Raw genomic sequence first — 18087 nt, 5'->3', positions numbered from 1 at the left:
TGGGATCTCAGGGGAAGTGGCCCATGAATTCAAGGCAGTTGAAAGGGAGTTGGGGGGGGGCAGGACAAAGCTCCTGCCAGAGGGTCCCTGGGATGGGACCCTGAGTAGTGGGCAGGTCTGGGTCCCCCCCTTCACCTTGCACCCAATCTTGCCACCAAGGCATGGCCCATACAGACTGGGGCTGGCCCCTGAGACAGAGGGGCTGGGCTTGGAGGCCGCCGAACGTTCACATTCACAGTGAAACATCCCGTGTTCTTGTCTGAAACAGCTTTGTCTTCACACGTGCTACATTGAAATCTGATTTGTATTTAAAAGGTGTAAAAACCATGCGCAAGGGGGGAAAATTGTTTGGCCTGAAACAATCCCTCCCCCGGCCCTTTTCATTTGCCAAAAAAAAATCATTTGGGGTCATCTCCCTGTGGACCCCCCAAACCCAGGTTTTCAGAACAACCAGGGCCCCGAAGAGTTGGTTACTGGCACCGGCTGAGTGGCTGTGTCAAAGTTCCCATGACTCAGTTCCGTGTGCATGTTACTGACATGTGGTTTTCAGAGAAGACCATATCTCACAGAGGTGTGAACCGCTCGCAAGCACAGACGTGAACAGCTGGAGGAGCAGGCTCCCTTTTGCAGGGTGGCTGCACCCATCTTTGATCTCGCTGCATAGCTGAGATCAGGGACCGTGTGGGTTTCACATTTTGCAGAGGTCGGTGACTTTGCCGTTTTCTTTCTCTCTGCACGGAGAACATTGGAGCCATCCGATGCTGTTCAGTCCAAGCATGTGGGGTTCGGGGGCTGCATCATGGGGTGACCTGGGCCAAATCACCCCAACTTTGCATCACAGACCCCACTCCTGCTCCATTACCGAGTGCCGGTTTCCAAAGCACGGGGGCATCAGTACAACGAGTGAATATTAACAGCAGATCGGACTCGGGGGCTGCATCTTATGATGCCACTGACCAAACACCCTCCCGTTGATCTGGCAGACTCCAGCAGGGCCCTGGCAGCTTTGGCCACTGGAGGTTTCCGAGCTGTGTGAAGACACTGAGAGTGGCTCCTTTTCATGCAGCTTTCGCTGAGCATCCTGGATCACGAGCCCCCAAGCCCGCCCTGTTCACTCCTCCCCAGCCTGGGTTCAGATGGCCAGACACAAGCCCAGCCAAGTGGGCGAGGGGATGTCGGCGTCCTGCCACTCCCCGGTTCTGTAGGGGGGAGGTTTCTCCACAGGCCCGGATGCTGGTGCAACCTTAGCACACCTGCTGCGGGAGGCCGTGGGCAGTTCTCAGCTCAGTGTCGGCCAGGCCCGGCTGCAAGCTGCCCCCAGTCCAACAGCCCTTTCCTCTCTGCCCGCTCCCGTCCGACCCTGAGGCATCCACCTGACTGAGCCCCTGCCAGCCACTGCGTCGCGTCTCTGGGGCACGTGGCCTCTGAGAGCCCTTTGGACTTGCGACCCCTCAGAGAGGCAGTGGGAAGTGTTGAGATCTCCCGGGGGGGAACCAAGCTCCACATTCCTGTGCATCCCTGGCCCGAGCAGCCTAAGGAGTCGGGCTGAGTTGTGTTGCGTTATCCAACAGGCTCTCAACAAATGGCCGCCCGCAGCCGGAATCCCAAGGGCCTGACAGAACCGCTGGATGGACAGAAGCGCAGGCAGCAGTGGGGGCAGTCCCAGTGCCTGGGGGAATCTCTTGCTGAGGCCTCCGGTGTAGCAGTTAAACCAGGCTAGGGTGGCTCAGGACTCCTGAGGTCTCCACTGGCTCTCGGCAGGGAGCAGGGGCCACCGGCTGTTCCCTTGGTGGTTTCTCTGATGAGACGGTGTCTGAACGATTGTCTCTCCATTTCTGGTTTGCAGCTTGTGGCTCTTAGAGCAGCTGGGGTGGAGCGTGTAGAAGTCACAGCTCCGAGGAGTGAACTCACCACATGGGGCAGGTCAGATTCAGCGACCTTTTTCTGGGCAAACACACCCCAGCTGAGGCGCTGTACTGGGTCCTGCAGCAACCAGATGAGACGAGATGAGACGAGATGGAGGGAAGGAGTCAAAGGCTCAGGCAGGCGGAAGGTCTCTCTCCTCTGTCTTCTCCGTTCCCTTGGCTCCTTGTCCTGCGTGTGGTGTGCGGATGCAAAGGCAAATGGTGAAAGAGTGCATGTGTGCATCTGTGCATGAGTGCATGTGTGCATCTGTGCGTGAGTGCATGTGTGCATCTGTGCATGAGTGCATGCGTGTGCATGTGTGTGCATGCGTGTGTGCGTGAGAGACAGAGACAGACAGAGGGAGGGATCTGGCTGCCTGGTGTGATTGCAGGCACCTGAACCTAAAACGAACACGCTGTGCCCGGCGAGCGCGACAAGCGCAAGCTTGACCCCATGGCCTGAGGGGCTCCGGCCCCCCTAGTCGTGCAGAGCCCTGGGGGAGGGGGTCAGGGCCCTTGTCAGCCCTCTTGTCACCAGGCAGATTGAGGTCAGGGGACCCCACTTTTCCCGCCTTTTTCCTTTTCCCGCCCTTTCCAGGCCGGGGTCGGTGACAGGCGGCTGACCAGCGCCTCAGACAAACACAACACGGTGGACGTACACACTGGCCTTCCCCCAACAGCCCCTCCCCCCCGAGTAATGCAGCCGGCAGCCGGGAGAGCGACGCCGCGTTGCTCTGCTCCCCCCGCTGCTGCCCGTGGGGGGCGACCCCTGCTGTGGGCTCCAGGCCCCCGCTGGTCTCCCAGGCCAGCCAGAGGCGCTGGCTCCCGGCTCCTCCCACCCACGGTGTTTGGAGGGTCCCCTGCCCCCAGCGCCCCCTTCGCACGTCTCCCCAGCAACAGGGTGACACGGCTGCATGAAGAAACAACCCCGCTCTGGGGTGCAGTAGCAGGCACGTTGTGAGCAAGGCACAAGCAGTGATTGTTCCTCCTGCCCGACCGCGTCCAGCTCAGGGAGCCTCATTTCAGAACAGATATGACCAAACTGGAGAAAGATCAGAGAAGAGTGACACAAACGAGGAAAGGGCGAGAAAACCCGGCCTGGGAGGGCGACTGAACAAACTGGGCTCCTTTAGTCTGGTAAAGAGCAGACCGAGAAGGGACACGAGAGCAGCTTTCAAGTATCTAAAAGGGAGTCACAGGGAGGAGGAAGAAAAATTCTTCTCCTTGGCCTCTGAGGACCGGACAAGCAGCAATGGGCTTAAACTGCAGCCAGGGAGGTTTAGGTTGGACATTAGGAAAAATTTTCATTCAGGCTGGTTAAACACTGGAATAAATTGCCTGGGGAGGTTGCAGAATCTCCATCCCTAGAGATACTTAAGCGCAGGCTGGACAGACACTTGTCAGGGATGGTCTGCATGGTGCTCTGTCCTGCCGTGGGTACAGGAACTGGCTTTGATAACCTCTCCAGGTCCTTCCCAGTCCTACAATTCTATGGTATCGGCTCCAGCCCTCCCTGGAGAGGGTGTAACTCTTCCTGCACAGAGTAACCCCAATGAAAGTCAGTGGCAGGGAGTTCCACTGGTTTCCTTGACAACAGAAAAAATCTGCAGCTTCTAGGAGGCCTTAGCATGGAAATCCCCCTTTAGACCCAACTAGGGGCCCTCTGTCCTTGACTCAACTCACCTGGGCAGCCGGTTGTGGAAACATGAAGCCAGCGCAGAGAGAGCTTCTGATGGGGTGTGTTTGCTCAGCAAAGCATCCGAGAGTCTGTCTCCTGCAGTTCCGAGCCCTCCTCTGTGTGTTGAGTTCACTCCCCTTAGCTCTGTGTCTCCTACACACTCCGCCCCCAGCTACTCTGAAAACCATAAACGGAAATGAACACCGGACAGTCTCAGACAAACCACCACGCAAGCATCAGCCACTGTTTCAAAACGAGTGGGACAGGGCGCCTGGGGGGCAGCCTGGGACTGTGGGCCTGCTGAGCCCCCCCTGCCTCTCCGGCCTGAGCTGGCTCCCTGGGCTTTGCTAGTGACCAGCAGCAAACCCCCGCAGGCCCTGCGGTCACTCAGCACAACCACATGGGGAGCCCCACGCCAGAGCCAGTCACGACTTGCACCAGGCACGGGCCCAGCTAGACCCACCCAGTTCCCAGCACTGCCCCTCAGGGACGGGCCACCTTGCACTGCTCACGATGGGCTGTACAAATCTATACCTGGGTTTCTACTTCACTTGTGGAGAGCACCTGTAAACGTACAGCCAGAGCCACCTGACGAACAGACCATCACTTGTTTCTTCCAGGAGGGCCACAGCCCCAAAAACCAGGAGTGCTAGTGCGGGTGGATCTTGGCCTAGCCTGCTACTCCTGCGGTTACCGCTCCCAAACAATCCATGTACCTAAGGTTGCAAGCTTACCCTACCCACGTATGACAGCACCAGCCCTTGCCATCCAAAGCAGACTTACCAGACGCTTACCACAAGCGTCCTTGTCAAGATAAGCAGCAAAACAAGAGTGTTGACTGCAAAAGCGAGAGTTTAAGTGATTACAAGTGACAGGCCAAAAGTCAGGGTGGCCAACAGCTGAGTGAGCTGTTTTGCTTAACCCCTCATGCGCTCCCTGGACATTGCCTCCTTCATACCCATGTTTGTCCCTTAAAGCTAGGCCAGGCCCTTCTGTGGGAGTCTGCTGGGGTGTCTGAGGGTTAAATAAGGGCTCTGGGTACTTGCAACCATGGTAACAGGGCACGGCCCAGGCACACCCCGCTTCCGTTGATTGAGACACTTGTTTTGATTCCTCCTTCCCTGCTTGCTCAGGAGAAATATAACTTTCCATGAATGGTCTGTGCGTGAGCCAGGCTGCCTTCCTTAGCCCTTTATCCACTCCCATTCACTTTGAGGTCTTCATTCAGGGTGTGTCTACACTAGGCAGCTCTTTCAAAATAACTAAAACCAACTGCATAGCTCCCAAAATAACAAAATCGAAATAGTGAGACCCCGCTATGGGAAGCCTTGAAATGAGTCCGGGGCAGGTTCCGTTACTGTGGACGCGCTTCCTCAACTTAGCTCCCCAGGAAACCCTGGGGAGTAGAGTTCGAATGACTCTGGGGAGTCGTTATTTCAGAATAGCCGGAGTGTGGATGCCCTGCTGCTGCTGTTTCAAAATGAGCGTTCTTCCCCAAAGAGAGCAGGAGAGCAGATTTCGACGTGACGGGCTCGGGCGTGTGGATGCTCCACTTATGCCTTTGAAAGAAGGAGACTTATTCCGAAATAACTCCCTGGTGGGGCGCCTGGGTGTGATTTCATTCCCGTAGGGCATGTGCCTGGAGAACACATCACAAAGCATCACTGAGCAAATTTTGAAAGGTGAGCCAGAAAAGATGAGCCAGAAAAATCAGATGAACCTGGAACAGGACCACTTCTCAATGACCCTTACAGAAAAGAGATGAAACAGAGACATTAGGAGTAGTGCTCAGCTTTGGCACAGCTACATCAAAGCTTAAGGTTTGAAAACTAAAAGAAAACGTATTTGGAAACCAAATTGACTAGCGCTCTTTTGTGTTAAAACATAGCGAATGATTAGCATTCATAGGGATGAAGAAATAAAATATAATAAAATACATTGGACCCAAGCAATGTCAGGTAAATCTGCTAGTCTTCTGTCTCTATATTTTAGAAATGTGCGTCTGTCCATCTGTCTGAGAGTCGGTTTGTTCAAGAACTCCTCCTAAAGGTAAGATACAAGCGGGTTTGCTCCAGTCCTACAGACGGAGACAAACATCTGCAAGATATTTATTGCGCATTCTTAAAACTAAAATACCTACCTGGGGAAGTGGGAAAACAGAATGACAGAGCCAGACAAGTACCCAAAAGTCAGCTACTTCAAGACAGGCCCAACAAGGAAAATAACAGAACACCACTGGTTATCACCTAGGGCACATCTACACTATAGCGTGTCCATACTACAAGCAAACCTCAAAATTAGTCTGAGGCAGACTCCCGTAGGGTGCATCCACATTGCACTTGGACCTTGAAATAAGAAACGCCATTTCAGCTAGGCAAATTGTAAATTTGAGTTTGATCTTACTTCAAAATAGCTTATTTCGAAATAACCCGCTATTCCAAAACGTCCCTTACTCCTCATGGAATGAGATTTGCAGAGACATCGGAATAGCGAGCCCGTTATATTTTGAAATAACGGGTGTGCTCAAAAGATGCAGAATAGCTATTTCAGGATACCACAGGTATCCCGAACTAGCGCTGCCGTGTAGATGTAGCCTTAACGTGGATGCACTTCTTCAACTTAGAGCCCCAGGAAGCATTGGGGAGTAATTAGTTTGAATGACTCTGAGGGGGGAGGTGGTAGATATTTTCAAATAGCAGCAGTGGAGCATCCACACAACCGTTATTTTGAAATAACCCGTATCCCTCGAGGAAAGCAGGAGGACAGATTTTGAAATAACGAGCTTGGTAGTGTGGAGGCTCTGCTTGTTATTTTGAATTAATTCTCTAGTGCAGACCAGGGCCTACAGCCCTCAGCTTACACCCTCCAGCACATCATTGACAATCAGTCTACAACTTACCCTGGAAGATGACCCCTCCATTTCACAGGCCATGGGGGACAGGCCAGTCCTCGTCGACAGACCAGAACAACCTCTGGGAGGTTTCGTGCGTACTGGGAGCCTGCATGTCGCCGTGAATGTTGGCTGATGACCCCAGGCCTGTTGGCTGACTGTGTACACGGTTGCACTTTTCCCTCCCTGATAGACACAGAGCGTGGAGGATGGAGAATCAAGCCCTCCGGATCTGCGATCTTCCCCGGCCTGGCTCTCTACAAGCAGCCTATTGCCAGGTGGTCTCCCTGGATAGAAAAGGGCACAATCTCTCCGACAGCCCCTGTGCTACTGGGCAGGAGTCCAAGGGATCTGAGTTTCCGCCTGAAAAAAATTCAGACAGGCTACATGGGGCAGGAGAAAGGTCTATGAAGGGCCCTTTCACCAATCGATCCTGGTCAGTCGGTCCTTGCCACTTTCCTCCCAGTGCCGAGTAGGTCTCATGTTTCAAGACAACCCCGCTGGGCCTGCGAGGACTTTGAAACATGGGCTCTTCACGCAGGAAAAAAGATGTTCTCAGAGCAAAACCTGCCAGGGGCAGGACTCAAACACACCGGCCGGGGAGCCCTGCATAATCAACGCCGCTGCAGCTCCAGGTCATGGAGCCAGGCCGTGCAGGGTTTTTAAGCAGCTGACTTAGCTGCAGTGGCTTTTGATACTAAAACGGCATCTGAGCCGTGGCTTCCATCTGTGGTCGGCATTGCCTGAGCCTGCTGCAGGCGTATGTGAAAGTGAGATCCAGCAATAACAAAGCGCAGCCTGACCACATAGGCAGTGGCTGGAGGGGGCGGTGGCTTTCTCTGCAACACTTGTTGTGGTATGAGAACGAACCAAAAGCAAGAAGAGAGGGGAACGCACAAGAACGGGACGACTCGCATGGCCAGTAGCGGCAGTGGCCCTGGCTTTGTCCACGAGTCACACAACGAGGATCGTTCCCCACAAAGCCTCAAGGTCATTAATGGATCTGGGCTCATTTCAGCCATGGACGGAAGCTGGAAGTGACCCCAGCCCCTCGAGGCTCTGGAAGGAGAAGGCAAATGAAAGACCCCCACATCAAGTGGGGCATCTCCGGATCTGAAAGCCAATCAAGTGACTTGGGGGGGGGGGGGTTGACTCTGCATTAGTGAACGTTTGGGGCAGCGAGAAGCAGGAAAGTGAAAGCCATGGGGGGAGCCGGGCCGCCTGTCGCCAGAGACGCGGGACGGCAAACAGCTGGGTTTCCCCAAGTGCAGACGAAGCCCTTGGAGAACATGGCGGAGAAGCCTAACCGGCCAAGAGGCAGGAATTTTGCAACCAGTCCCACTGGGACTAAACCGACCGACAGGGTTGGATTTCAAATCCTGTGAGTTTGGCCCAATGATGGAAAGGGTCCGCTGAGCTGGAGAACCCCAGGCTGAGTTTGCCGTGTGACTCTGCCTTTTGTGAGTACCAGCCCTGCGGGCACAGGCCGGAAGGGTCCTGCTGCTGATTGAAACCTGCCAGCCTGAGCTGTGCAAACAGGAGAGAGGGGAGCAATGGGGCGTTGTTATGAACACGGGCGTAGCCGTGTGGGACTGTCCTGCCTGGGGCGTGGTTGCCCCACGCCTGCCCCAAAAAGTGCAACACCAGAAAGGAAAAGTCTCGGGGCAAAAAGAAGCTTTTGCTGCTCCCGACAGATCAGCAACTGCAAGGGCTGAGCCTAAGGGCAGTTAACCCATGGTACTCCCTGCTACTGGATACCAGGTGTGGTTGACCTCTGCACCTTTCTGCTACTAGATACCAGGCACTGTTAACCCCTGGCACTCCCTGCTACTCTGGATACCAGGGTTGTTAATGCTTGGCACTCCTCACAACTGGATATTAGGGGGTGGTTAACCGCTGGAATTCCCTCAATTGGATCACCCATGTGGTTAACCGCTGGCAATCCCCGTGACTGGATACAGGGCATGGTTAACCCGTGGGACCCTCCACCACTGGATTGGAGCAGAGTTGGCCCAAGGGTCTCTGTACGAGGGTGCCTGCTACCTTAGCGCCACTTTGTGGCCAGAGGGCACTCGCTGGGCCTACCTCGTTGCTGGCACTCGCGCTGCCAGTCTGGTGGGTGGCCAGGGACAGGAGGCCAGTGAAGGGGGGAGGAGAAGGGCGGAATCCTGCACCGGATAGGACACAGACCCAGGCAGAGGACATGGCCTGGCTCGGATCTGGACGATGGGCTGGCTCAGGGGGTGGGAATGGGCTGTGGGGCTGGTGCCCAGTAGGGGACACCGCGACCAGGGGAGCCTCCGCACACACAGCAGAACAGGGGCTGAGAGCCAGGTAGGGAACCAGTGGCCGACCAATGGTCTCCTCACCTGCAGTCCTGGCCCCGAGGTCCAGCCCCTCTCCTCCTCCCCACCTCAAATGGTGGCAAAGCAGAAAACCCAGAGCTGGGAACGGACTTCCCCTCCCCCTGCACTGCCTTGGGGTCGACAGTGTAGCCAGGGCAGGGACTAGGAGGGAGGGACCCCAGAGGCTGGAGAAGGGGGCAGACAGGGGTACAGGGACCCTTACGCCCCCTCCAAGGAAGATCAGCGTTGCCTGTGCCACCATGCCAAAGACAGAACAGAACCTGCGCAGCCGGGCTGCCAGCCCCGCCCCCTTGCTCTAACCCATAGACCCCACTGTCCTCACAGAGCTGGGGCAGAACCCAGGAGTCCTGCCCCCGGGTTCTCCCTGCTGGGAGCTAGACTGCCCGGCCCGTTAGATAGGGTTACCAGACGGTTTCAACAAAAATACCAAACACACTTGACATTACATCACAATCTACATGACATCTTATTTAGAAAATACTGGACATTTCTATTTCCTCGTTTCTTTTTTTTCAATTTGTTTCCCGAACAGAAAGCTCAAAACCGGATAGCTGGGAACCCTGCTGATAGATCCCTGCCAGGAGCCTGCGTCTGGTTCCAATGCCCCCAGTCCCGGGGGCAGCGGTAGATCAGGGAGGGGGCAGAGACGAGCCACCGGAATGATGATGCTGTGGGAGACCTGCTGTACGTGCTGCCCGTGCTTACAGGGGAACGTAGCGTGTGGGTGCTGCCCGGCCAGCTCTCTGGGTGTAATTAGCCCCAGGGCCCTGGCAGAGGGACGAACGGCTCCCCTAAGCCCTTGGGTACCTCCTGATGGGCTTTCAGCACCTCTCCGTGGCCTCTTCCAGCCCTCGCGTCGGCAGTGGAGCGTCCGCCTGCCCGAGTCCGTCCCTCCCACGGGGCTGACAGGGCCTTTCAGAGCTAGTCCCAGGGCGCCCTCGCCTCTCGCCAGCCCCGTAGCAGAGCACACGCTTGGCCTGGCTTCCTGCCTTGCGGCAACTCTTCAACCCCCCGGCTGTATCACGTGTGCTGGGATGGGCCATGCCTGTTGAACCCGGCCTGTTTCCACAGGCAACAGGGGCGAGTCTCAGCCCCTCTGGAACGTCCGTCTGCAGCCCAGTCCCAGGCTCGCTGCTCAGTCCGTCCCACGAGGCCCAGCACAGCGTCCGTCCAGCATGCTCCAGCCCCTCTGGGCTCCCTCCGATTGCCCCGCCCTGGAATTCTCCAAGGCTCCCTCCCTGGGGCAAGGCCTTCGCCCTCTTGGGCCTGCCCAGCCTCTGCCCTCCTGGGGGCCAGTAAGGGTATGTCTACACTACAAAGTTAATTCGAACTAACGGACGTTAGTTCAAATTAACTTTGATAGGCGCTACACTAGCGCTCCGCTAGTTCGAACTTAATTCGAACTAGCGGAGCGCTTAGTTCGAACTAGGTAAACCTCATTCTACGAGGACTAAGCCTACTTCGAACCTGCTAGTTCGAATTAAGGGCTGTGTAGCCCCTTAATTCGAACTAGTGGGAGGCTAGCCCTCCCCAGCTTTCCCTGGTGGCCACTCTGGCCAACACCAGGGAAACTCGTCGGCCCCCCTCCCGGCCCCGGAGCCCTTAAAGAGGCACGGGCTGGCTACGGTGCCCATGCCAGGTGCAAGCCTGCCAGCACCCAGCCAGCAGACCCTGCACCTGGCACGGCTCGAGCCAGCCACCCGATGCCCCCCAGCCCTCCCCCTCTTCCCGGGACCAGGCTGGCGGCTCTCGGGAGCTTGCCCAGGACCGCAAGAGGCGGGCACCCGCCTGGTCCAGTGCAGACATCGTGGACCTTGTCCACGACCTCCGCGCTAGGCACAGGAAAGCGGCCGTCTAGGGCAGGAGAGCTGCCAGCCTGGCCACCCAGGAGCAGGTTTGCATGAAAATCAAGGTGGTCCACTGAGACCCCCAACCCTGAGCCCTGAGCTTACAATGGCCGTCCTGGGTCAGACCAAAGGTCCATCTAGCCCAGTAGCCTGTCTGCCGACAGCATCCAACCCTAGAGACTCTGGGGGATATGGACCGAAGACAGTGACCAAGCCATTTGTCTCGTACCATCCCTCTCCAGCCTTCCACAAACTTCGGGCAGGGACACCACTCCAACCCCCTGGCTAATACCACTCCATGGACCCAACCTCCATCACTTTATCTCACTTCTCTTTAAACTCTGTTCTAGTTCTAGCCTTCACAGCCTCCTGCAGCAATGAGTTCCACAGTTTGACTATTTGCTTTGTGAAGAAGAACTTTCTGTTTTTAGTTTGAAGCCTGCTACCCATTCCTTTCCTTTGGTGTCCTCTAGTCCTTCTATTATGGGAACTAATGAAGAACTTTTCTGTATGCACCCTCTCCACACCACTCTATCATATCCCCCCTCCATCTCCTCTTTTCTAAGCTGAAAAGTCCCAGTCTCTTTAGCCTCTCTTCATATGGGACCTGTTCCAAACCCCTCATCATTGTAGTTGCCCTCCCCTCTCCCACCCTCTCTCTCCCACCTCCTTTTCCCAGTCTCCCCCAGTTTTGTTCAATAAAGACAGATTCTATTTTTGAACACAATTGTCCTTTATTTTGTACAGCAGGAAGGGGGGCTAGGGAGGGGTAAGTGGAAGGAGGTGAGGGAGGAATGGGGTACGAGCCCCCGATGGGGAGGACTGGGCTGGCTCTGCGGGCTTCTGGGGGTGGAATCTCTCCTGCAGCCCCCCAATTGGGCCCTCTCCCCAGATGGCAGCCTGCGGCAAGTGCAGCCGGTCTGATGGCCAAGTGCTGTGATGTGCCCAGTGTGGGTACTCCGGGCACTCCAAGCCAGGACTGCTTTGCAAGAGGGGCACCCCTGCGAACTGTCTGTCCGGGGTGGGGGTCGGGTCCCATTAAGCACAGCCCTTGGCTAGCCTGAGACAGCAGCTCCACGCTCTAAGTCCTACTCTGATGCCCTTCCGGCACTGCTTCCGGCCATCCTTAACCTCTGTTCAGGGTCCACTCAATGTGGACATGCTAGTTCGAATTAGCAAAACGCTAATTCAAACTAGTTTTTAGGTCTAGCTGTGCTAATTCAAATTAGCTTAGTTCTAATTAACTAATTCGAACTAAGTTAGTTCGAATTAGCGCTGTAGTGTAGACATATCCTAACAGAGTTCAGTTCCCTCTTTTCAGGTGCATCCAAAGTCCTAATGGGGGGTGGAATTCAGGTCCCCCCACTGCGCCAAACCCCACCCCAGGGCTCTATGGACCTCAGCCATCTGCCTTGTCCCCTTCAACACACCCCGTCACTGATAAAATTCCCTGGGTCCCCAGCATGTTCCTCAGCTGGGACCCGCATGTCACCATCCCCAGCAGCACTGCTCTGTCCAAGGTCCTGTCACTTCCAGCCACACCCCTCCAACTCCAGGGAGAAACCCTCCTGTGCTCTGCACTGCAGCCCCTTTTATATGGGACTGCTTGGCCCCCATTTGGCTGCTCTCTGCAGCTCTCTGATTGGCTGCTTCCCTCACAGACACTCTAGGCAGCTTGGAGGACCCTTTTCCTTGAGCTTTCCTGGGGCAAAGCCAGGAGGCCTCCAGCAAGAGATCTCAGGGCCCAGTGTACCCAGCCACACGCTGTAATGCGGCTAGGCCCTAAGGTAGGAGTGGGCAAAAAGGCCCCCGTGGGCCGGATCTGGCCCACCAAGTGGATTGATCTGGCCCACAGAGGCCCTGCTGCTCCCCTGCCCCCAGGCCCTGATTGGCTTGGAAATGGGGTAGCATGGGAAGTCCCTTCCTGCCCTGCCAGGTGTATGGGTGCCTAGTGGGAAGGCTGGGCAAAGGGGCTTTCCCACCCCCAGACTAATCATGGTCTGAGAGTGAGGTCGCCCAGAGGTATCCTGGCCCTTCCCCTTCCGGCTTAGACCCCGCCTCTTCCTGGCAGGCCAGGGACACTTCAAAAAGTTTTGAAGTGGCCCCTGGTCCCAAATGATTGCCCACCCCTGCCCTAAAGCCATAGAGAGGTCCTCCTGGGAGGCTAGAGAGGCCCTGGAGTAACTAGCCAAACAGGAGCCGGGGAGGACCATAAAAGAAGCTGCAGGCTCAGCTGCAGCTCAGTTGCAGCCCAGTCCTGAAGGGAGATGGTTAAAAGGGCTGGTGCAACCAGGCACAGCTCAGAGTGGGGAGCTATGGGGACACCGTCTCCATGAGGACTGTCATGTTAGTGGGTTTTATAACGAGCAGACAGGTCACTGCTGCACCCACGGGGGGTGTTCACCCAAAATGCTGTACAAAGTGGACCATGTGAGGTGTCAAACTAAAGCTTGTGTTCTACTGATTTTGTACGGGCTACTAATGTCCTTGTATGATGTCCATATATGAAGTTATGAATATGGGCTCTGTGCTTGTATTGTAAATGTTCTCTGTCTGGGAGCAAGCAATGTGCCTGGACCGCCTATTGGGAGGAGGGATAGTTCAGCCAATGACTATGCTAATTAGCACTCCTGCATGGACACTGGCTCTCAGAGTGGTCAATACACACCTGAGGAAGGCTTCTGGAAACCTGAAAACCAGCCAGGGCATAATGTCTGTTGACATGTGAAACAGAGACAGGTCACTTGACCCATGTGACCAGCTCCTGCTTGGGAGACACCAGGAATGGATATAAAGTGCCATGAGGTCTCCATCTTGTCTTCAGTCTTGCTACTGATCCCAGATGCAGCCTTGCGAGGGACAAGGAGCCGGGAAGGTTTGCCGACCCATCCTGACATAGGATGTACACCAGAGACTTCTCAACTAGCAGTTTGTAACATCTCTGCTAAGAGCCTGCCTCAAGAACCTGGTGACTGCTGCATGTGATGTATCCTCCTTAACAACCTTACTCTCCTGCTTTTCTTTTGTTAATAAACCTTTAGATTTTAGAGCCTAAAGGATTGGCCTGGCTTGCACTTGAGAGTAAGATCCAAGGTATAAATTGAACTGGAACAGTGGCTGGTTCTTCGGGGCCGGAAGAACCCGTTCGGGGTAGGTGAGATTGGGTTCTATAATCCCTCACCTGTGTGCAGGCCGGGGGGGGGATTAGGGCACAGGGAGAGCTGGGGTGTCTGAGGCTTCCTGCTGGCTGGATTGGCAGATGAAGTGCTTGGTGTGACTGGTTTATGGCCTGTTTGGAAGGGTCTCTAGTCTGGGGCTGTAAGGAGCTCTGGTTTTGAGCAATTTGCCCTGAGCGGACATCCTCAGTGGTGCCCAGATCTGGTCCAGTCTGTCACAAGGAGAAGCCCAAGGGGTACTGCTCTCCTCCTGAGCAGGGAAAAAGATGGAGCATGGATTGGACATGGACAACTGGCAGAGGACACCGGGCCAGGCCCCTGTTAGAGATGCTGCGAAAACCCCGCGGCGTGGGACTCGGCCGGAGGGGTGAGTAGCTGCAAGGCTTATTAAAGATTCATGCTGACTGAAGTGGGGCCGAAGGCTGCCTGCAGCAGAGTGGGGGTGCTCGTGGGAGGGGAGTGCCCCCACATCACACACGCCTACAGACACTGGATCTAGGAAGGGAAGCGTTTTAATTTCCTTTGGCCTGAGACGTGGAGCGTTACACGGCGCCCCCGTGTGGACACGGTCTGAGACTGAGGGACTCCAGCGCTGTGGCTTAACACAGAGACAGTGAAGTGGGATTTGATCCCCGTCTGTCAGCACTGTCGCAGGGGGCTGGTCTTTTACATGCTCCGCCCCACCTGCTCTGTAAGATCCTGACTTCCAACTTCCCACTTTAATACCCCAGATGCTTCACCAGGACCTCACGGATTCAGACAGACTCCAGGGATAGGAAGGGCCTGTGGTTTGCTGAAGTCCTTTCATGGGGGTGGAGGGGTGTCCCACAAGCTGGAGAGATCCCCAGCTCACAACACAGGATGACCCACAAATGATGTGGAGTTTGAATACAAGGAGAGACTTAGAATGAATGAGATTCTAGACCCAACTTGCGATGGAGAAACCAAGTGACTCAGGTTAGATCTCTGTGAGAGGTTTTACCAAACAAGGTTCTAGATCTAGCTACTGCTCTGGTGCCAGTAAAACGTGTCACAGATGACTGTCTGAGATTGAAAATATTGATAGATCTAGAACCCAGTGGAATCTGGAGATAGCTGTGAATCTAGAATCCAGGAACGCTCAGAGTTTATGAACAGTGAAACACCTGGAACCCACCAGGACTTAGAACCATTAGAGACCTAACAATGAATGCGGCATGCCAAGTCTTCCACTTTCCCTATGTCCAGGCAAATTCAGACCATCTTCTCTTGAGTGTTCTGACACATTCCTTACACTAGATTCACGCACACTGCTCTCTGGTTCATCGACAAACGCCGCCTTGACAAGGGTGAGAAGAGACGTCCTGAAGACCTCCCAGAACTTCTCCCCCACAAACAGGTAGAGGATGGGGGTGAAACAGGCATTGAAGCAGGCCATGACGGTATAAATGACCACGACGGCACCTGTCACGGACTCTGGTACATCCTTGTAGAGCTTCAATCCGTGGTGGAGGTGGTAGGGCAGCCAGCTGAGGAAGAAGGAAACTACTGCAGTCACCATGACTTTGAAGGGCTTCCCAGAATAAACCAGCCTCTTCTCCTTCATCTTCAACACCACCCGGGTGTAGCATCCTGCCATGGTACAGAAGGGGAGCAGGAAGCCCAGCAGGAATCGGATCACAAAGTCAGCCAGATGGATCTGTCTCCCCAGATCCAGCATCTCAGCTCTGTTCCTGTCCTTGGAAAGGGCGAAATTGTTGATGCAGGCAATTCTGCCCCCGTCCACCTTGTGGGTCTCCCGGAAAACCAGGTTTGGAATGCTGAGAGCAAAGGAGACCAGCCACACACCCAAAGCCAGCTTCCCAGCCCGGTGCACGGTGCGGTGGTTCTGGGACCAGATGGGATGGTGAATGAGGATGTAGCGGTCCAGGCTGATGAGGGTGAGCAGGAAGACAGAGGAGAACAAGAGCATGGAGATGCAGGTATTGAGGACTTTGCACAAGGCCATTCCAAAGACCCAGTGGAAACCCAGGAGGACGTAGACAGCAAAGAAGGGGATCAGCAGGGTGACAAAGGCAGAACAGGAGACCAGGTGGAGGAACCAGAGCGTGGTCACCGTCCTCCTCATCTTCATTCCCAGGACCCACAGGTACAGCCCGTTCGCCACCACACCCACCAGGAAGGTGGGGAAGAGAAACCCTGCCGAGGCTAGGTGTATGGCACTCACGGCTGCTGGGCTCTGGCTGGAATTTGCCTCCATGGCTGGTGGGAGAGTTGTGATCTCTTGATCCATGGTTCCCTGGGGAGAGACGGAAGAGGAGTTAGCCTTGGAAGGGACAACACAGGATGAGAGGAGAGTGGAAGAAGAGGAAAGGAGAAATACCACAATGGGCTCAGAATGCACCGTCAGAGAGGACCTTTATGGGCACCATCTGGTCCTCTAGAACATTCAGGCTGGATATGCTCAGCAATTCAGTTATGGCCGGTGGAACTCACTGCTGCAAGATGGAGCGATGAGCTACAGAGGAGGAAGAGCAGACATGGCAGGACAGAGGAAGGGGACTGTCTACTTCAGGGCTACTCACCTTTGGAAGTCCCAGGGTACGTCTACACTACAGCGCTAGTTCGAACTAACTTAGTTCGAATTAGTTAATTCGAACTAAGCTAGTTCGAACTAACGCATCTAGAACTAAAAACTAGTTCGATCTAGCGTTTTGCTAGTTCGAACTAGCGCGTCCACACTGATTGGACGCAGGGGGGCATTTAAGGGCAGCTAAAACCGGTTCTGGCAGGGCATCAGGTCAGCAGTTGCTTTGTGTGGCTGCTGTCTGAGGCTATCTGAGGCTCGTGCTTAAAGGGACCCCCCTGGACAGCCGGTTCTCAGCTTTTCCTGCTTGCTTGCCAACCTCGCAGAGGGACAGCAAAGCGTCGGTCTCTGTGCCCGTCTGTGTCGGTGCTTCCCTTCGGGGGGGACCGCCGCAGGTGACAACATGGAGCCACGGCTCGCCCTGCACCTTCTGGTGCACGTTCTGGACTTGCTGCTGCAAGCCTGCCAGCAATGGCTCGAGGCTGCCTGGCACCACCTGGGGAACGTCAGCCCCCTGCCTCTCCGCCTGGCCACCCTGGGGGCCGTGGAGGAGCCGCGGCGGTGCCCCGGCACCGGCGTGCCCCGCCGCATCTGGCGTCTGGACACCAGCAGCGACTGGTGGGACCGCATCGTCCTGGAGCGCTGGGAGGACCGACAGTGGACCCAGAACTTTAGGATGAGGAGGGACACCTTCCTGGAGCTCTGTGAGTGGCTCGCCCCTGCCCTGCGCAGAAGGGACACTCGCATGAGACCCGCCATCCCCCTCCAGAAGCGGGTGGCCATCGCCCTCTGGAAGCTCTCCACGCCGGACAGCTACCGATCCGTCGGGAACCAGTTCGGCGTGGGGAGATCCACCGTCGGAGCGGTGCTCATGCAGGTACGGCGCTCGTCGGCCACCGAGCCGGGGGGAGGGGGGCTGCGAGGAGGGGATGGGCCGCCCCAGGGACAAAGGGGGGGGCGGGAGGAGGCAAAAGCGCCCCGCACCGGAGGGGTCGGGCTGTCCCGGCTGTACTACACTCCGCCAGGGGGGTTGCTTCCGGGAGTGGGGCCCGGGGCACTGCCAGGGCACGCACGCTCCCAGCCACCCGGGCGCCCCACTGATTGGCGCTTTGCTGTGTCTCTCTCCGCAGGTGGTCAAGGCCATCAACCAGGTGCTGCTCTGCAGGGTGGTCCGCCTCGCCGACCCGGACGCCGTCATCCGGGGATTCGGCGCCCTCGGCTTCCCCAACTGCGGGGGGGCCATCGATGGGACGCACATCCCCATCCGTGCCCCAGAACACCAGGCGTCCCATTACGTGAACCGCAAGGGGTACTTCTCCGTCATCCTGCAGGCCGTGTGTGACCACCGGGGACAGTTCACGGACATAAATGTGGGCTGGTCCGGCAAAGCACACGACACACGGGTGTACCGGAACTCCTCCGTGTGCCAGCGGCTGCAGGACGGGACCTTCTTCCCCGACCGCCACATCAGGGTCGGGGACGTGGACATGCCCGTCTGCCTGGTGGGGGATGCCGCCTACCCACTGCAGCCGTGGCTCATGAAGCCCTACACGGGGCACCTCAATCCCTCCCGCCAGGCCTTCAATGCCAGGCTGACCAGGGCCCGCATCGTGGTGGAGGGGGCCTTCGGGCGACTGAAAGCCCGCTTTCGATGCCTCCT

General features: G+C 56.1%; 1 protein-coding gene across 1 annotated transcript; it reads right to left on the bottom strand.

The window, feature by feature from the left end:
- Nucleotides 1-14970: 14970 nt before the first annotated feature.
- Nucleotides 14971-16139, bottom strand: LOC149521861 (putative G protein-coupled receptor 33). The gene has a single exon (XM_089772443.1). The coding sequence runs from the start codon at nt 16131-16133 to the stop codon at nt 15033-15035; it is 1101 nt and encodes a 366-aa protein (XP_089628569.1). The 5' UTR covers nt 16134-16139; the 3' UTR covers nt 14971-15032.
- Between the last annotated feature and the right edge of the window lie 1948 nt (nt 16140-18087).

This window comes from Pelodiscus sinensis, chromosome 22 (genome assembly GCF_052426305.1).
Source record: "Pelodiscus sinensis isolate ZL-2025 chromosome 22, ASM5242630v1, whole genome shotgun sequence".
NCBI lineage: Eukaryota > Metazoa > Chordata > Testudines > Trionychidae > Pelodiscus > Pelodiscus sinensis.
Note: the sequence above shows the minus strand (reverse complement) of the source record. Positions and strands in the feature narration are given on the sequence as shown.

Bases quoted from the DNA above. Each gene is read 5' to 3' on its own strand.
- LOC149521861 (XM_089772443.1), bottom strand. From the start codon at position 16,133: ATGGATCAAGAGATCACAACTCTCCCACCAGCCATGGAGGCAAATTCC.